A 21,848-nucleotide genomic window follows, 5' to 3' on the forward strand; every position below is an offset into this window, starting at 1 on the left:
GGCAATGCGCGTGCGGGTCACAGATGCTGGTCGGCGGCATTGTAAGTACACTACTCGCCATTAAAATTGCTACACCACGAAGATGACGTGCTACAGACGAGAAATTTAAGCGACAGGAAGAAGATGCTGTGACATGCAAATGATTAGCTTTTCAGAGCATTCACACAAAGTTGGCGCCGGTGGCGACACCTACAACGTGCTGACATGAGGGAAGTCTCCAAACGATTTCTCATACACAAACAGCAGTTGACCAGCGTTGCCTGGTGAAACGTTGTTGTGATGCCTCGTGTAAGGAGGAGAAATGGGTACCATCACGTTTCCGACTTTGATAAATGTCGGATTGTAGCCTATCACTATTGCCGTTTATCGTATCGCGACATTGCTGCTCGCGTTGGTCGAAATCTAATGACTGTTAGCAGAACATGGAATCGGTGGGCTTCAGGAGGGTAATACGGAACGCCGTGCTGGATCCCAACGGCCTCGTATCACTAGCAGTCAAGTTAACAGGCATCTTACCCGCATGGCTGTAATGGATCGTGCAGCCACGTCTCGATCCCTGAGTCAAGTGATGGGGACGTTTGCAAGACAACAACGATCTGCACGAACAGTTCGACAATGTTTGCAGCAGCACGGACTTTCAGCTCGGAGACAATGGCTGCGGTTACCCTTGACGCTGCATCACAGACAGGAGCGCCTGCGATGGTGTACTCAACGACGAACCTGGGTGCACGAATGGCAAAACGTCATTTTTTCGGATGAATCCAGGTTCTGTTTACAGCATCATGATAGTCACATTCGTGTTTGACGTCATGGCGATGAACGCACATTGGAAGCGTGTATTCGTCATCGCCATACTGGCGTATCACCCGGCGTGATGGTATGGGGTGCCATTGGTTACACGTCTCGATCACCTCTTGTTCGCACTGACGGCACTTTGAACAGTGGACGTTACATTTCAGATGTGTTACGACCCGTGGCTCTACCCTTCATTCGATCCCTACGAAACCCTACATTTCAGTAGGATAATGCACGACCGCGTGTTGCAGGTCCTGTACGGGCTTTCTGGATACAGAAAATGTTCGGCTGCTGCCCTAGCCAGCACATTCTACAGATCTCTCACCAATTGAAAACGTCTGGTCAATGATGGCCGAGCAACTGGCTCGTCACAATACGCCAGTCACTACTCTTGATGAACTGTGGTATCGTGTTGAAGCTGCATGGGCAACTGTACCTGTACACGCCATCCAAGCTCTCTTTGACTCAATTCCCAGGCGTATCAAGGCCGTTATTACGACCAGAGGTGGTTGTTCTGGGTACTGCTTCTCAAGATCTATGCACCCAAATTGCGTGAAAATGTAATCACATGCCAGTTGTAGTATAATAGATTTGTCCAATGAATACCCGTTTATCATCTACATTTCTTCTTGGTGTAGCAATTTTAATGGCCAGTAGTGTAGAAGATAATGTTTTGTTACACTCGTGCACCTTTGGAACAGCAGCATTTCAAGGTGGCAGGTTTTGTGTTATTTGCATTAAGGCGATGGACTGACTGAACTAAACAATGTCTCTGATTACACACTGAGGTGACAAAAGTCCCGGTATACCTCCTAATATCGTGTCGGACCTCCTTTTGTCCGGCCTAATGCAGCAACTCGTTGAGCCATGGACTCAGCAAGTCGCTGGAAGTCCTCTGCAGATGTATTGAACCACGCTGCCTCTATAGGTGTCCATAATTGCGAAAGTGTTGACGATACAGGATTTTATGCACGAACCGATCTCTCGATTATGTCTGATAAATTTTCTTTGGGATTCACGAATGGCGATCCGGATGGCCAAATTATTTACTCGAATTGTCCAGAAAGTTCTTCAAACCAATCACGCATAGTTGTGGCCCCGTAACTGGCGCATTGTAATCCATAAAAATTCCATCGTTATTTGAGAACATGAAGTCCACGAATGACTGCAAATGGGCTCGAAGTAGCCGAACATATCCGTTTACAGTCAATGATCGGTTCAGTTGCGGCACAGGAACTAGTCCATTCCATGCGAACACAACCCACACTGATATGGAGCCACCACCAGCTTGCACAGGGACTTCTTGGCAATTTTATCCACGGCTTATTGTGGTCTGCGCCACACTTGAATCTGCCGTCATCTCTTACCAATTGAAATCGGGAGTAATCTGACCAGGCCACGGTTTTCCAGTCGTCTAGGGTTCAACCGATATGGTCACGAGCCCAGGAGAGGCACTGCAGGCGATACATGGTGTTAGCAAAAGAACTTGCGTCGGTCGTCTGCTTCCGTAGCCCATTAATGCCAAATTTTGCCAGACTGTCCTAATGGATACGCTTGTCGTACGTCCCACTTTGATGTCTGTGGTTATTTCACGCGGTGTTGCTTGTCTCTCAGTACTGACAACTCTAAGCAAACGCCGCTACTCTCTGTCGTTAAGTGAAGGCTATCGGTCTCTGCGTTGTCCGTGATGAGAGGTAATGCCTGAAATCTGGTATTCTCGGCATACTCTTGACGCTGGGGATCGCAGAATATTGAATTCCCTACGGTTTCCGAAATGGAATGCCTCATGTGTCTAGCTCCAACTACCACTACGCGTCCGAAGTCTTAGTTCACATGAATAACCTGAGTACTAATGACAGCTCCGCCAATGCACTGCCCTTTTTCACCTGCGTACGCGATGTTGCGCTATCTGCATTTGTGCATATCGCTACCCCATGACTTTTTTCACCTCTTTGTAGTTAATACTTTTGCTCAGAACCGAAATGTTGAGCAACCTTCTGCCAGAAGTCAATGTGCCTCACATGAGAGCTAGTTGTGAGGCGTCCCACACTATCCGTCTATGGCGGCGTTCTGAAAAATATGAACTGGATGTGTGTGTATACATTGTTGGCCAGCATTGCTTTTCATTTCTCCAATTCACTTGTTTGTTTAGTGATTTTCATTGCTATTGCCCATTTTTTCCCACGTTAATAAAAGTTTACTTCACTTTTTTTATTGCAACAGTTTCATGATCTCAAAGGCGTCTTAACGTACATCAATCCAGTACATGTACATTCTTTTTTCGAATTTGGAAGTTAAATGTGTCATATTTATTGAACTGTTGTTTGCATTAGATTTCGTTTGTGATCGGAGAAAATCGATAACTACATACCGGGTGATCAAAAAGTCAGTATAAATTTGAAAACTGAATAAATCACGCAATAATGTAGATAGAGAGGTACAAATTGACACACACGCTTGGAATGACATGGGATTTTATTAGAACAAAAAAAAAATACAAAAGTTCAAAAAATGTCCGACAGATGGCGCTTAATCTGATCAGAATAGCAATAATTAGCAGAACAAAGTAAGAAAAAGCAAAGATGATGTTCTTTACAGGAAATGCTCAATATTTCCACCATCATTCCTCAACAATAGCTGTAGTCGAGGAATAATATTATGAACAGCTCTGTAAAGCTTGTCCGGAGTTTTGGTGAGGCATTGGCGTCGGATGTTGTTTTTCAGCATCCCTAGAGATGTCGGCCGATCACGATACACCTGCGACTTCAGGTAACCCCAAAGCCAATAATCGCACGGACTGAGGTCTGGTGACCTGGGAGGCCAAGCACGACGTAAGTGGCGGCTGAGCATACGATCACCACCAAACGACGGGCGCAAGAGATCTTTCACGCGTCTAGCAATACTTTGTTTTTTTTTTGTTCTAATAAAACCCCATGTCATTCCAAGCACGTGTGTCAATTTTTACCTCTCTATCTACATTATTCCGTGGTTTATTAAGTTTTCAAATTTATACTGACTTTTTGATCATGCGGTATATTGTGCCGTAGCATTCGTTTGGAACCGCATGCTGACACGATGTAAAAACGTATCGAAAAATACTTTCACTTGATGCTAACAACGACTACGGCGCAAGTGTAGAAGATATCTGCGTGGTAAAGTTTTTTTTGTAAACCTTAAACATAGTGTGAAATCCATAGAACAGATCTAATCTTAAATCTTATGATATCAAACTTTTATTTTTCTGTGATTAACGTGATTACATACGTGTTCAGTTTTCGAGAAAGTGATTCACGTTCCCATCGTAACTGGAAAGGAGGAAAGATCAGTCCTCTTTATAGGAAGGATAAAAAAAATGATAGATGTGTGTCCTTGCAATCATCTCTAATGTTTGTACGTTGCTATCTAATAAAGCATTCGCTACCCACTAGGACAAAAACACATCTAGAGGAAAAGAAGTTTTCTTCAAGTCACAGAATAAACCGGTTTTCAGGAAAAATCTTTGTGATGAAACAGGTCCCTTTCCCAAATACGATACCTTGATAGCGACAGACACAGGGAAACAGATGAAGTTCGTTGTCTTGTATCACAATATCGTCTGGTAATATATATCTGACCTTTCTAGAATCTTCTCAGAAAGTCGATAGGATCGCTCTCTTCCAGTACAATAACCGCGTCCACTTCAATTGCAGATTAGTGTATGCAGCTGTAGTATAAAGTATCTCATGTATTGCGTTGCCTTATCTCTATTTGTAAAAGGCAGTTTCCTGACTGACTGACTGACTGACTTATCTTCGCCCAGTACAAACCGCTGAGGGCAGAAACTTGAAAATTACAGAGGGTGTTAATCTTATACCACAGGCATCGTTTGGTTAGGGATTGTTTGAAATTCCATTCCCAAGGGCGTAAAGTAGAGGATGAACGGTTTTTTGAAAATACGTCACCATTAAGACAATTTTGAAGCTAGAACTCCAAAAATTGGTGTTTGGTTTCTCTGTCAAATACTACAATATGTAGGTCAGCGTTTTTTGAAATTCAATCATAAGCGTGTAAAATAGTGGGTGAAACTTTTTATCGTTTGGTCATAAAAAATGCATGTTTTAGTGTTCTTGGAAATTGAATCCCTAAGGGGATAAAATAGGGGATGGAAGATTTATGGAAATATCTCATTGCAAAAGAATTTTTGAAACTAAATCTCTGAAAATTTGTATTTTTCTTCAATGTTCGAAGTAAAGAGAACACGTGTTTCAGTGTTTTTTGGAGTTTCAACACCGAAGTATGAAAATTTTTATGAAAATATTTCGTTTTATTACAACATTTTTAAAGCTAATTCTATAAAATTTTGTATTTTGCATGCCGGTGTGGCCGTGCGGTTCTAAGCACGTCAGTTTGGAATCGCGTGACCGCTATGGTCGCAGGTTCGAATCCTGCCTCGGGCATGGATGTGTGTGATGTCCTTAGGTTAATTAGGTTTAAGTAGTTCTAAGTTCTAGGGGACTGATGACCTCAGATGTTAAGTCCCATAGTGCTCAGAGCCATTTGAACCATTTTTTTTTTGTATTTTACTTTAAAGAAATATGTGTGAGAGGATGAAAATTTCCATAGAAATATCATGACAAGAACTCAAAAGGCAGATTAATAAAGACCTCCGTCTCTCGCTGCCAGATTCACTTTCTAGTCAGAAGTACATTCGGAAAAAACCAAGCTCCTGTGACCTTAATTACGGTGCAAAGTTCAGAAGATGTTGCAATTTGTAAAGAACGTAAACATTCGTGTAAGTGAAAACAAAATATGTGGAAACCAAACACTCAACGCGAGCAAAGCAGCGGGTGCTAATTTAGCTATCGTGTAATTCGTCTATAAGAAACGAAATGGAATAGTAGTAGGAAGAAGACACAGAAACAATTCTTTTACTAGTCAGTGTTCTTCGATGGCAGTTTTTCAGACTGCTCTGTCGTGTTTTTGGGGAAAATGATCTAATAAAGAGATACTAGGAGATTCACTCGCAGTAGTGCTATAAATGAGTCAGTCTATTAAAATCTACGCTGGCATGTTAGGATGATTACTGTATTACATAACCTTCATATCTGGTGTTAATGAAATTTCCAGAAAGTCCGACTACGTGCACATGGTAAAATACATTTTTCCTCATGTTTATCGTCTGTCAGATTCAAAAGAGTAAAGATAACTAGAGAGACTATTCTAGCACATAGGTGACGATCGAATGTCTACCTGAATTTATGTGTTTGGAAATATAATATTATTGGAAATGCATCGTGCTAACTTGTGCTGTATTACAATAAAGAAGCCATTCATGAGCTCTGTGCAAGACTAATCCTCTTTTCAAGGTGCATATCTTGCCATTACAATTCTACCACATACGTGCCAGTGAAGTGATACGAAATCAGTAAGTGCGATTAAATGAAGGCTACATTTAACACAACACATACTTACTCGAACTGGGTCCTGGACGCCCACAGGAGGCCAGCACCAGAAGAAACAGACAAAGCGAGCATTAAAAGTCAATGGCATCGCCTCAGATTTATGCGTTCAGATTGAAAGGCAGTCGCTGCAAGCTGAACGTTTTACGTCTGTGTTTCTTCACGTAGAAGGCAGTAACCTACTTTGAAATACGCTCATTTCATGTACCTAATGCCCCATATCACAGATGCAAATACACCGCGCACGCCTCCATGTCTGCCACGTTAATGATACTAACTAACATCTAAGTCACGTGAAGAAGGGCAGACAGCCGAGTTTCCGTCATTATATATTATACGAAGTGGAGCTGACATTTGTAGGTTTTCTCATTTAAAGCCGGAATCAAGCGTTAATTTTAGCAACTGAACAACTTGTATTGGTATTACATCTAATTTAATTTCTCAGAAATTCTCAACATTTATGCGATTGTCATCGTTTTTATATTTGGCCAGGTGACAGGATAATAAATAATTTGAAACGTTGCTTGACAGTTTTTTTTACTAACGACAGGGTTACAGTTCTTCGGTGAATTCTTGTTTCGGTTACACTGAGTCATTTAGCTCGCCGCTTCCACGGGAGTAACAGACAAAATGCCGTTTGGGCAGGAAGTATTTGGTTTTCTGACAATTCCTCAACAATACGTGTAAAATCTTTTATTTAGTTTTTATAAAAAGACATCAATCTCTCACCACTACGTCCGGTCTTTATGCAAAATAAGAGTTTAAGTTTTACAACGTTTTAAGGAACCCTCTAGAAATACAGATACTTTACGATGCTCTTGTACTTAATCAGATATTAACATTCTGTCGTCTTAGAATCTTCTACATTCATCGACTTTTAGACCCGAGGGCCAACCTACAACTTAACTTACTCTCCAAAGATTTAGAAATATGTTTCCTACGTAGCTTTGTGTAGTCGTTCGTCTTGAAATCTCTATTTTAAAGGCAAGGGTCAAAACATTCCTTAATACTTTATCGGTAGAATCCTGTACCCAGTTCTGAGATTAAGTAGAAACAAATTGTGAAGTTAAATAGATAAAAGAAAGATCATGCACTTAATATTTCGCAATTCTCCAAGCGTTTTTTTTACGATATATGTAACGACCCCTATAATTCAGTTCGTAATATTTAGACACGAATAAACACTCTCTAATAGGAGACCGTTTTTATCTACTTGATAACGATATCAGTCCTTAGCGCAAGTCCTTAAATTAACTAACTTAATATCTAAATATGTGTTTTTGTCATTTTGAAACAATTTTACCTGTAATATTAGCCTACATACTTTCACATATATTTCGTGCAACCACACGCTGCACATGATTTCAACGTTGTAATAAAGAAACCTTTACTGAAATGCACCAATTAAGATAAAGATCAGTTGAACAGCATTCCGGAAGTCCTATGCAAACGGATTCCACCATTAGTCACCTGATCGAGATGTTCACATCTCTTACTTTATTACCATCATCTTTTCTTCCTCTGTAGGTAGACGCCAAATAGAACATTTTAGAATTCGGAGGAGAATATTAGTGACTGATGTTCCACCGCAACGAGAACCGGCAAGTGAGTTGCGGTGCAAATCTGCCCCCTGTTAAGAGATAATACAAAACGAGCAGCCATTCTTTGAGCTTTTTCGATGTCCTCTGTCAATCCTAACTAGTAAGAATCCCCTGCTGCACAGCAGTACTCTAACAGAGGACGGACAGGCGTAATGTGGGCAATCTATTTAGTAGATCTGTTGCATCTTCTAAGCGTTTTGCGAATAAAACGCAGTCTTTGATTTGTCTTCCCCACAATATTGTCTATTTAATCGCTCCAGTTTAAATTATTCGTAGGTGTTATCCTTAGGTTCAAAATAGTTCAAGTGGCTCTGAGCACTATGGGACTTAACATCTGAGGTCATCAGTCCCCTAGAACTTAGAACTAATTAAACCTAACTAACCTAAGGACATCACTCACATCCATGCCAGAGGCAGTATTCAAACCTGCAACCGTAGCGGTCGCACGGCTCCAGACTGAAGCGCCCAGAAACGCTCGGCCTATCCTTCGGTATTTAGATGAAATGACAGCCTTTAGATTTGCGCAGTTTATCGTGTACCAGAAATTTAACAGGTTGCTTTTAGTACTCCTGTGAGATGGAAGCACACTTTTTATTATTTAGGGTCAAATTCCACTTTTTGCGTCATACCGATATCTTGACTGTACTAGACGGTAAATGACAGCATCATCTGCAAAAGTTATCTGTCTCCTAAATCGTTTACATAGATCAGGGAAGAGCAGAGGGCCTGCAACATTTCAACATTTCCCTCGGGAAGAGCAAATATCACTTCTGTTTTCCTCGATGACTTTCCTTCAGTTACTATGAACTGTGAGCTTTCCTGCAGGAAGTCTCTAATCTGGTCTCACTACTGAGACGATGCTTCATAGGCAAGCAATTTAATGAGAAGCTGCTTGTGAGTAACGATTTCAAATGGATCCTGGAAATGTAAAAGTATGGTTCAATGGCTCTGAGCACTATGGGACTCAACTGCTGTGGTCATAAGTCCCCTAGTACTTAGAACTACTTAAACCTAACTAACCTAAGGACATTACACACAGCCATGCCCGAGGCAGGATTCGAACCTGCGACCGTAGCGGTCGTGCGGTTCCAGACTGTAGCGCCTTTAACCACTCGGCCACTCCGGTCGGCTGTAAAAATATGGAATCAATTTGAGATACTCTGACGATAGCGCTCATTACACAGCAGAATAAAGAGCTTGTTGTGTTGCACAAGAACGATATTTTCTGAATCCGTGCTATTTGTCAACAGATGGTTTTCTTTGAGACTATAACTGCAGTTTGGTGCTTATGAGCTGGCATCATTTCTGATCTCGCGCGTATACTCCGCAAGCCACTTGATTTTGTGTGGTGGAGAGTACTTTTCACAGCACTGCCACATGTACCCTCGGAAATTCGCTGCTCGATGTTCAGACATAGTAGCAGGATGTTTACGTACGTGTCACCTGTCAAAGTCGTATCTAGACGTGTCAGGGGTCCCATGTCATCCAACTGCATGTATCCCTTACTATTAGAGCCTCCACCAACCTGAACAGTCCCCCGCTGACATGCAGGGTCCAAGAATTCATGAGGTTTTCATCGCTCCCATACACGTCCATCATCAACAGTCCAGTGTCGGTGTTGATGGGCCCAGGCGAGGCATAAAGCTTTGTGTCGTGCATGCTTAAGTACGGGTCACCTATCAGAGTCGTATCTAGACGTGTCAGGGGTCCCCTGTTATCCAACTGCAGGTGTCCCACACTATTATAGAGCCTCCACCAAGCTGAACAGTCTCCCGCTGACATGCAGGGTCCATGGATTCATGAGGTTGTCTTCACACCCATACACATCCATCAACAGTCCATTGTCGGTGTTGACGGGCCCAGGCGTAAAACTTTGTGTCGTGCAGTCATCAAGGGTACATGAGTGGGTCCGACTCCGAAAGCCCATATCGATGATGTTTTGTTGAATGGTTCGCACACTTGTTGATGGCCCAGCATTGAAATCTGCGGCAATTTATGGAAGGGCTGCACTTCCGTCACGTTGAACGATTCCCTTCAGCCGTTGTTGGTCTCGTTTTTTCAGGATCTTTTTCCGGCCGCTGCGTTGTCGGAGATTAGATGTTAACCGGACTGCAGATATTCACGGTACACTCCTGAAGTGGTCGTACGGGAAAATCCCCCCTTCAGCGCTACCTCGGAGATACTGTGTCCCATCGTTCGTGCGCCGACTATGACACCACGTTGAAACTCATTTAAATCTTGATAACCTGCCATCGTAGCAGCCGTAAGCGATCTAACAACTGCGCCAGACACTTGTCTTGTATAGGCGTTGCCGACCGCAGCGCAGTATTCTTCCTGTTTACGTATCTCTGTATTTGAATACGCATGCTTATAACACTTTCTCTGGCGCTTGAGTGTACTTTTGAATGATCCATTTTACCAAACTGAATTCTTAAGCATTTTGAGCGTCGAAGAATCCCATTTCAGGTCGCAAAGTGGACGAGTACACACGGCTACACGGTTGAAGAGTTTTATAAGCCGAAGTTACAGTTTTTCTTTTACGAACATGCTGGCGATATGTCGCAATGAGAAAAACAAAAACATGTTCGTTGTCTTGTGTGGTGCAATGAATACAAGTTTCCTGGAGTGGTAGCGTTTCAGGTACACAATCGATCTGCCACGTGTTGGACGTGCTCAGCCAGTAACAGGTTCATTAGAGACCCCGCAATCAGCGCTAATGAACCGTCTGCTCCGGTGGCTGCAACACTAAGCAACCAAACCGACACCTGTCCAGTTCGATGTTGCAGCGTGTACATGTTTCGGTTGCACTGCTTGGTGTCTTCATGAAACCATAATATTCTATCGGTGATGTGACTGTATATTACATACTGAACAGATAGGATATGACATAACTGCATGTGTTTTTACTGAAAATTGCCGTGCGGGGTAGCCGAGCCGTCTGAGGCGTCTTGTCACGGTTCGCACGGCTTCCCCCGTCGGAGGTTCGAGTCCTTCCTCGGGCGTGTGTGTGTGTGTGTGTGTGTGTGTGTGTGTGTGTGTGTGTGTGTGTGTGTGTCGCCATTAGCGTAAGTTAGTTTAAGTTATATTAAGTAGTGTGTAAGCTTAGGGACCGATGACCTCAGCAGTTTGGTCCCATAAGACCTTACAACAAATTTCTAAAAATTTACTGAAAATTTTTGCTTTGTTTTACCTTGTTTGCAGAATAGCATGGTCCATCTTTTCGGCTGACATTTAACTAATTCCGAAAGTTGGATGTATACCTATAATATTGTAACTTAATAATGATGTTATAAAATAATTTTCATATTACAGTATATTATCATCTATACTGTGCAAGCCACGTTTTCATTGATTGCAGAACATACTGTGTATTCCACTGTCATTTTCCCCCCTCACTTGCTCCAGTCGCGAGGGGCCGCGCAATCCGTGACATGGCGCCTCAAACCACGCGGCCACTAAGCGCTGAAGGTGCAATATTAGTTCGCCCGATATAAGCGATATGAGCGGCGGAGTCAACCAAACTGGACCTATTACCTGTGCTGCGATAGGTCCAGTTTAGTTGCCTCCATCGCTCATATGTTCGTATACGAAGCCCAAATACATGTATGGTAATGGACATTGAGGGAGACTGCACTTTTAAAAAGACGTTTTCTGCACACCTCAGGGACACCCTTCAACTTGGCTCGCAGTTCCAACAATCAGTGAAATACAGCTACGTTTGGGTTGTCGGTTACGTATTTTCTACATGACCTCTGCAAGACCATCTATCTTACGAGAATATAAACAGTACCTTGCAGAGCAGCATCATTACCTTAAGAAATTGCACAACAACAGGTACAAGATTTTTCTTTTAAATGTCGTGTTAACTCTATAGCAACCTTGAGTCGTCGAGTGAAAGCTTGCTTTTCTTGAGAGAATCCATGTACTTGCCCTGGAACCCTAGTTTTCATCTTACTTTCTTTTGTGAGTGAATGTAGAGCTATTTTCTTGCCCTTGTTTCTATCTTTGTTTATAATTTCTAAAAAAAATTGTAAATTTGTGGTAAGATCTTAAGGGACCAAACTGCTTAGGTCATTGGTCCCTAAGCTTACACACTACTAAATCTAACTTAAGCTAATGGACAATACACACACCCATGCCGGAGGGAGGACTCGAACCTCCGACGGGGGGAGCGGCGTATAATTTGTATCGTCAAAATTTTTTACCACCTCTTTTAACATGTAAACATTTCGTAAATACAATAGGCACATCCACAACCATGTTTAAAATTAAACTGTAACTGAGATTGTAACTGCAAACTTAAAAGTTGTCTCTCATATTTGTATATCTTCCCAACTTCCGTGGTCTTAGTTTATTGTGTGTCGATTATCTGCGCGCAATCTTTGTTCTTATCTCTAAACTCACTGATCGACTTTCACTACAGCGTCTGCTACGACAGTGTATCTGCTGAAGTTCTTTGCGGCTGAGCGATCTAACCCAATGAGGTGCATAGATGCGCCGACGTTGGGCATGCTTTGAAAGCTTTTCAGGAGAATAAAGCTGATTATGATCGTGGCTATGGGAGGCATAAGGTGTACTTTCCTAACGTGTGAAGTGGTGTGCTATTGAAAGTGTGAAAGTGGCTGCATTCATATATGCCGGGAAAGAGAGAAAGTTGGTTGGATGGTTGGTTGGTTGATCTGGAGGAGGGGACCAAAAGGGAGAAGGAGAGCTGTATATAAGGGGCAGTGAAATGAAAACAAGGCAGATGAAAAAGAGTAAGTTAAGTGTTTATTACTTAAAAAGTAATCGCAGTAATGTTAATACATTTACTCCACTGTAAGACAAGGCGGTCAATGCTTTCATGGAAAAATTATTTGCGGTTGCCTACGGAACCATGATTGTACCCACGCGTGCACTTTTTTGCCCGAAGCACATCGACGGCCTCGAATGTCTTTCTTCAGAGCTCCAAGAATGTGGAAATCACATGGGGAGAGTTCGGGACTGTATGGAGGATGTGTAAGGGCTTCCCAGCGAAACGACTATAGAGAAGTCGGAACAGCATTTGCAAGGTGTGGGCGGGCATTATCCTGCAACAGAATGATGTCGTCTGTCAGCATGCCTAGGCGTTCGGAATAAGCTGCACAAGTTTCACTGGAAGACTCTTACTTATTCTCCATACAGTCACAATCTCTTCCCGTGCTATTTCCATATTTTTTGTTCCCTGAAGAACGACCTTCGAGGTAGTCGATGTGCTTCGGACAACCAAGGGCACGCCTGGGTACAATCAACCGAAACCATTTTTCCGTGAAGGCACTGAGCGTTCTGTTTCACAGCGAAAAAAATGTATTAATAATTATAGCAATTATTTTTAAATAATGGACAGTTTACTATTTTTTTCTCCAATATGTCTCGTTTTCATTTGACTGTCCCTTACATAGGTGGATGCAACAATGGTTTGTATATATGAGATATTTTTTTAACATGAAGCTCCTCAGCCGGCTGCTGTGACCGAGCGGTTATAGTCGCTTTAGTCTGGAACCGCGCTACTGCTACGCAGGTTCGAATCCTGCCTCGGGCATGGATGTGTGTGATGTCCTTAGGTTAGTTAGGTTTAAGTAGTTCTAAGTCTAGGGGACTGATGACCTCAGATGTTAAGTCCCATAATGATTAGAGCCATATGCTCCTCTCGCACGAAGATTATGGACAAAAGGCAAAGTTTTGCGTTATCAAATGCAGGACGGGCTATATTGGTTTGTCAAGATTTTATCGTAGCAAAGTGACTCTCATGTACCGTAACGATTCGGTGAGGTAGATTCCTTTCTGATTATGAACTGCAGTTATTTCACGTTGGGGTTTAGCATTCGGTATTTCATTCTGAAAAAATGTTCTGCATCCTACGTGATTTTCAAATAGACGTTGAAGGACTGAACGTTGTATGGCTGTGCTGAGGACAGCAGTTGTTTCACGTAACTTTAATTTGTGTCCTGCATGTAAATCTTTTGTACTCTCTAGGCACAACAACAATTCCAAGGCAAACGCAAATCTTATAACTTTATTTGAAATTCACACCTTTCATAAGCACATTTAAATGAAGTACAAGTGCATGTGACGAAACATAGCGCCTTGCATGAATGCTTTATGTGGAAGTAACGAAACTAGGTATTTTGTTGTCTAATTCATTCAGACTTTCACTCAGCATAACTTCTGCCAGTAACGAATATTTTGAGATAAGCCACTCTTTGAATTAGCGACTTACTTTCAGATCGCAGACGGTGAGTTTGTCTCGAGATCTTCGGGAACGCAGCTGCATGATATTGTGATTTCATGTTTTGTGATAACTGGTATTACAACCTCTCCACGACGAAGTACAACTACTTTATATGTGAATGCAGAAGTTTGGGTCTGTATCTTGCCAATCATACGAGAACTAAGTTGGGAAGATTCAACTTGGTTTCAGTAAAGGCAAAATTAACCAGTGGGCAATATTAAATTATTTCAAACGTAAAATATGTCTGTCTCGCTATTTCAGCATCTTTGTCTAAAGAGTCTGAAATGAGGATAGTCAGATTACATTATACTAATTTATGTTGGCCTTGCCAATTTTAAAAAGAGCAACCTTATGTGGACTGAACAAGTCCCGAGCGTTGCAGTATAGAATACAAAAGGTTACAGTCGTACACGGACACCATACAAGGTTATGACGTTATTGGTTGATGACTATATGTTTATGTTTATATTGTGACTGTTAAATGTAGAAAAAGTGTAAACAGCTGTAATGATCTTTCACGCATTCAACGTTTGTTGTAGTTGAACGCCTTGAACTAAATATTTCACTCAAACTGTTATTTTCATATGAAATTTTTTGGTAATAAATACGATAAAACTTGTCTGCTGCCTGACATATGAACGATTCCGTTTAAGAGAACATACGACGCTTACCCCACAAGGAAATCGGGAAGATTGTCACCTTTAAGTATTCATAACTGACTACAGTTGTCACGTTTCGCATGGTCAGTTTTTTCGAATGCATCTTCCTTTTATCGTAGGGGAAGCGAAAGCGGACAACTGAAGTTAGTGAACAAATCAACGTTTTGGATGCAGATAGAACAGATTTAAATTTCTTTTGATACATTATCTGCCCAGTGTCAAAAAGAGCTATACTTATGTATTACGTTTTAACGCTTTGTATCACTCTGAATATTGTCAGCAAATGACAACGTGTCAGATCTGTAGTAAATTGTATTTCTCATTCCTTATTTGTTTCAATTCGTCTAGTCACCTCGTATGTCCGTGCTTCTACTCGATATTTTGTAAATGCTCATTTACGTTTAGGCCGTGATAATTCACAACATACACTCTCTAAACATGACTTATATAGTTTTGACGGAAATTCCAATGCACTGCTGGCTGCAATACCAAGGAGGATGGAAAATGAAGACATTTTACGTTTTGCGTATACAGTGTACTAAGAAGAGTACCGGGTGGTTACAAATAAATTTCCGCTAACTGAGGTGAGCAGGACTTTCGTGAAATGGTATCCAGGCTGCTGTGGATGCAAATGGTCGTCACATTTGGAACCTGGAACATAAATATGGTACGCAGTTAACAAATGTTACCATCTCATGTGGAAATTAAAATGTGTTTCTTTTAGTGGTTCACTTCTTATTTCTCTTCCGCATGTCCTTGCAAATGTTTCCACAAAGTTTCATTGCTCTACGATCACTCGTTTTCCACGTGGTGATTTGGGGATATACGGGTTGCTGAATTTAATAAACCGCGTCTAGCTGCAAGAAACGCTCTAATCAGGTTGGACATCGAGTCGAAGTGAGCTTGGTTGAACAATATGGTTAAGTTGTTCCGTTCTTTTCAGTTTTATGCTGCGCTCATAAATCGGAGTGGGAGACGAATAGTGCCATGTCAGTCTCTCGCGAACCGTTGACCAGATATTATCAATGGGAGAGCGATATGGGGAAAGTGGTGGCCAGATCGAAAGTCGAGCACCTCAGTATCGAGGTAAGCAAATTGTATTGTTGTGCAATATTGTTGAAAGATACATTACGGATATCTACATCCACATACATACTCCGAAAGCCACCTACGGTGCGTGGTGGAGAGTACGTTGTATCACTACTATTCGTTTCCCTTCCTGCTCCACTCGCAAATACAGTGAGGGGAAAACGGCTATCTATATGCTTTTGTACGAGTCCTAAAATCTCTTATCCTTACCGGCGAAATGTACGTTGGCAGCAGTAGAATCGTTGTATTTGCAACGAATAACTAATTTAGTATAATATAAACATAAAACCGAAATAGATAAGAAATAAAATATAAGTTGTGAAAGAATACGTTTACAACAATCACTTAATTAAATGTTACATGAGTATAATCAAATGTAGAAGACGAAAATATAATATATATACAACGGAATCATTTAGGTGAGACCAGATTAGTGGCAACGAAAAGCAACTTTTATTACAATAAAAGCGATTTTTATATTTTTTAAAAGAAACTTAATGGTACAGCTTTAGGTCATATAACAGTCCAGCTATTATACAAAGCCACTGTCAAATATGCCCATATGAGGTGAGATCTGTATCGCATTCAATCTATGTGCTCACTTTCGTGAGCTTTTTACTGAAGTTTGGTTTAAATGTATGCACGATACTATTGAAATGTCTGTATATAGAAGACTAAGATGCATACTTGTGTTATTATGTACATATTTGCTACCATTAATTTTCTTGTACACTTTATCCCGTAGCTTCAGTCCGATGGTGAAATTTTGAAACGCATAACGCTTAGTAAAGAACTGTGCGATCAAGACCTTTGTATATTTCAAAGTTGTGCAAGAATGCGGGTGGTTTTACTGGTACCTACTTTGGGCGGTTGGAGTGAATTGCTAATTAGTTGCATAATCAAACACTTGGTATACTTTATGCCATTTTGACGTTTGTTGTTTGATACCTTCGTTTCAATAGCCAGCAGGGAATTCACTTTCGGTCTCCAGTTACTGTTAACGTACCCGAATCGAATTTCGCCTCATTTTCTCTCGGAGTCCACAACTTCTAGCACAAATCATTGAATAATTCCCAATTTCACAACTGAGAATATCCAGGAATATTAAACTTTTTAAAATATCAAATTTCGTACATACACGAAAACATGCCAAGCTAAAACTTTGTCCAAACAGGTCACAGAGAGTCCAATGGTACCGTCCGACCACCGTGTCATCCTCAGACGGTAGGCGTCACCGGATGCGGATATGGAGGGTCATGTCCATTGTCAGCTACTTCTCAGTCAAGTAGCTCCTCAATTGGCGACACAAGGGCTGAGTGCGCCCCGCTTGCCAACAGCGCTCCCAGATCCGGACGGTCACCCCACCGATCTTCGGTGATCTGACAGGAACCTGCGTTACCACAGCGGCGACGCCGTTGGCGAAAACTTTCCGAAACGTATCTGAAATTAGTGAACATTTTAGAACAAGATCAGTTGATTTTAATATGTTCTGTACCAAAAAATACATTCTCACTATTGAAATCCTGAAGGAAAGGAGGAGGCAGTTGCGGTTGTAATAACTTTGCACCCACACAACTTTTCGTAACGTACGACCAGAACAGATCTCGTACAGCTTCTTTACGTGAACTGGAAAATGTAACGCTAAACACAGACACACACACACACACACACACACACACACACACACACACACACACAAGGTGTTTCAAAGTTTTCGCAATGTACGTCTGGGGATGACAGATCAGAGACTGATGACCTTAGCATTTACGTCCCATAAGATTTCACACACATTTGATGACAATTCATGTCATTGGCAATAGCTTCTGTTACACACAAAATGTTCGCTGACACTTTCCAGTGCCGCCTGGTTCCATTTAGTACTCGCCGACCCTGGAGAAAGGCAGGTGTGAGGCATACTACCTATCCAAGTAAATTCAAAGATAAATTTTCAACAAGAAAACCATTACAATGTGTGGCTCTAAGCGGAGAATGATATTTTGGAAGCGAATCAGAAACTTCAATTTTGACCTGCCTACAGCATTTCACGTAGAGCAGATGACTCAATTACAGCCAACACACAGTGCATATGAAAGCTGCAAAGAGCCAATGTCCTGGCACTCCGCAGGATCATTGATCATTACTAGTATTAAACAATGCCTAGCGTCACTGGGAAGCTTCAGTGAACATTTTGTATCTAACAAGCTTTGTTCTCCATAACGTGATCTATCGCTACTGGACGTTTGTTGCAGAAAGTCTGAAACAACTGACACACACATATTATACAGGGTGGTCCATTGATAGTGACCGGGCCAAATATCTCACGAAATAAGCATCAAACTAAAAAACTACAAAGAACGAAACTTGTCTAGCTTGAAGTGGGAAACCAGATGGCGCTATGGTTGGACCGCTAGATGGCGCTGCCATAGGTCAAACGGATATCAACTGCGTTTTTTTAAATAGAAACCATTTTTATTACATATTCGTGTAGTACGTAAAGAAATATGAATGTTTTAGTTGGACCACTTTTTTCGCTTTGTGATAGATGGCGCTGCAATAGTCACAAACTTATAAGTACGTGGTATCATGTAACATTCCGTCAGTGCGGAAGGTATTTGCTTCGTGATACATTACCCGTGTTAAAATGGACCATTTACAAATTGCGGAAAAGGTCGATATCGTGTTGATGTATGGCTATTGTGATCAAAATGCCCAACGGGCCTGTGCTACGTATGCTGCTCGGTATCCTGGACGACATCATCCAAGTGTCCGGACCGTTCGCCGGATAGTTACGTTATTTAGGGAAACAGGAAGTGTTCAGCCACGTGTGAAACGTCAATCACGACCTGCAACAAGTGATGATGTCCAAGCAGGGGTTTTAGCTGCTGTCGAGGCTAATCCGCACATCAGTAGTAGACAAATTACGAGAGTATCGGGAATCTCAAAAACGTCGGTGTTGAGAATGCTACATCAACATCGATTGTACCCGTACCATATTTCTATGCACCAGGAATTGCATCGCGACGACTTTGAACATCGTGTACAGTTTTGCCACTGGGCACAAGAGAATTTACGGGACGATGACAGAATTTTTGCACGAGTTCTATTCAGCGACGAAGCGTCATTCACCAACAGCGGCAACGTAAACCGGAATAATATGCACTATTGGGAAACGGAAAATCCACGATGGCTGCGACAAGTGGAACATCAGTGACCTTGGCGGGTTAATGTATGGTGCGGTATTATGGGTGGAAGGATAATTGGCCCCCATTTTACCGGTGGCAGTCTAAATGGTGCACTGTAAGCTGATTTCCTACGTAATATTCTACCGATGTTACTACAAGATGTTTCTCTTCAGGTATTTCCAACCTGATGGATGTCCGGCACATAGCATATTTCATGACAGGTGGATTGGTCGTTGAAGCACCATACCATGGCCCGCACGTTCACCGGATCTGACGTCCTCGGATTTTCTTCTGTGGGGAAAGTTGAAGATATTTGCTATCGTGATCCACCGACGACGCCTGACAACATGCGTCAGCGCATTGTCAATGCATGTGCGAACATTACGGAAGGCGAACTACTCGCTGTTGAGGGGAATGTCGTTACACGTATTGCCAAATGCATTGAGGTTGACGGACATCATTTTGAACATTTATTGAGAAATGATAAGTTCACAAAGGTATATGTATCACATTGGAACAATCGAAATTAAATGTTCAAACGTACCTACGTTCTGTATTTTAATTTAAAAAACCTACCTGTTACCAACTGTCCGTCTAAAATTGTGAGCCATATGTTTGTGAGTATTACAGTGCCATCTATCACAAAGCGAGAAAAGTGGTCCAACTAAAACATTCATATTTCTTTACGTAATACACGAATATGTAATAAAAATTGCACAGAAACACCAGCGCCTGTAGCCTATGTATCCACATAGTCAGAAATCCAACTAATTCAGGTCCTGTGCAGGGAGAGGCCATGCCACCAGACCACCTCGCCCAGTCCATCGCCCATGAAACATTGCGATGAGGTATTGTCTCATGACCCGAAGATACTGGGCATGCGGTAGTGTACAAGTCACAGCCGTTGTCTTTCTGCAAAGGTAACGTTCTCGAATAGCATTGGCAATGTATTTTAAAAAACGCAGTTGATATCCGTTTGACCTATGGCAGCGCCATCTGGTTTCCCCCTTCAAGCTAGACAAGTTTCGTTCTTGATAGTTTTTTCGTTTGATTCTTATTTCGTGATATATTTGGCCCGGTCATGATCAATAGACCACCCTGTATACACACGCACACATAAGTTAGTGTCTAAACTTAAGGTCGAAAGTGACTTTCTTATGAAGTGTTACTGCAAAGTAATATAGCTCGACGAAACTTAGACTACAGATAAGAATTTCCACATTGTAATAGAGAAGGTAATCCAAAGAAATACACAATGAGACTAACAAAAATGATACTTTTATTCAAAGTGAGTAATTACACTAAAGTGCCCGCGTTTCATTATGGTCCCCTGGACAGGACAAATTGTGGGACATATTTCTTAAAGAGCAGTGGTTCCCAACCTGGTGTAAAACGAAGTTTTCTGAGGAGTAAAAACAAAACAATTCGAGTCTTTTTCAGTAACGAAACTAAACTATTTTCAAAAGCTCATTACTATTATCACAATTTTGTAAGTTTCTACTACTGATTATGTAAGTTATCAATAATCAGTAGATTAATGTGGTGGATGTGACAGATTCCACACATAGTCCACCTGCTGTGTACAAGTTTTGCTTTGCCCTATAGATCGCTAAAAATCTCAAGAAAATTTCTTCTCCAAGTTTTATACAGTACCTACCAGTAGTCTAGGAATTGCCTCATTACCCGCTTCGAAACAGAGAAATAAATTGTTTTACAGCACGACACAGCAGTAACTGCGTAAGGGCTACGATAGTTCTGGACATAATAATAGTACTATTATTATTATTTTTATTACTGTGGCTGTGGTATGCCACAAAGTATGAACAGCCTAAAGTCTTCCAATTTCTGCCAGTTCAGAAGTAAGGATTCCAAAAATCCACTGATTTACGAACAGTACGTGTAGTACACACATTTTAACTTGACTTTAAATCAAGAAAGTGCAGCAATAGAAACAAATAATGCAGGGGAAGTATATTTTGTAACAAGTTTCTACCTCACTGTGGATAGGTACTTTGAGAAGGAGTTGTGGGTAGCACTTGCGATGCACCACGAATTGCTTCGTCAGTCAATCTAACACACACACACACACACACACACACACACACACACACACACACACAAAACTAAATATCTTTCATCATTTTAGAAACAAAGGTGTTCCAAGAAAAGTCTTTCATTGTACAGTTTATTTAGGTGCTAAAGTTGGTGATAATGTGGGGGAGAGGAACCCAACAAATGGCGGGGAGGGAGGGCGGGGGTACTAGCTAATGTCTGATTGCACTAAGGGGAGATGGTCTAAAAGAGGTTGGGAGCCGCTGTAGTAGAGCTAGTGATCACAATGGACGGCAACGCGCTGCCATGCTGACACGTCTGGTAAAGAGTTCCTGTGGTAGGGCGATGCATTCCTCTACCAGCTCGATTCACAGCTGCTAGGCGGTCGTTGGTGCATGTGAATGTGCTGCCATCCGTCTACCTAACGCATCCCACATGCGCTCGATGAGAGACAGACAGGCCAGTACATTCGCCAAATTCTCCTACACCTGCGCTGTTTGATGCGGCCGCGCATGGTCATCCATAAAAATGAAGTCGGGGTTGAATGCACTTGTGAAGAGACGCACATGGTGAAAGAGTACAGTCTCATATGACAGAGTATTCTTACCGTGCACTTCCTCCAAACCAGCGTGTATCGTTTTAGGGTTGATCTCCTTTAAACGCAGAAAACAAATTATGGCACAACATTCTAGTTCATCAATCGGCTCCTCTAGCTTCGTAATACGACACTCTGGCGCAGGGATTTCACTGTATACTAGGACTCCAGACAAGTAACCTAAACA

At 41.8% G+C, this 21,848-nt stretch overlaps 1 protein-coding gene across 1 annotated transcript in view; it reads right to left on the reverse strand.

Moving 5' to 3' along the window:
- LOC124711814 (synaptotagmin-7-like) overlaps nt 1–21,848 on the reverse strand; it is a 540,385-nt gene that overhangs the window by 84,734 nt on the left and 433,803 nt on the right. The window contains exon 3 of the mRNA XM_047242038.1: nt 6,247–6,258. Coding sequence (XP_047097994.1) covers nt 6,247–6,258 — 12 coding nt within the window. The remainder of the gene's footprint in view (nt 1–6,246; nt 6,259–21,848) is intronic.

The sequence above is a fragment of the Schistocerca piceifrons genome, chromosome 8 (assembly GCF_021461385.2).
Source record: "Schistocerca piceifrons isolate TAMUIC-IGC-003096 chromosome 8, iqSchPice1.1, whole genome shotgun sequence".
NCBI lineage: Eukaryota > Metazoa > Arthropoda > Insecta > Orthoptera > Acrididae > Schistocerca > Schistocerca piceifrons.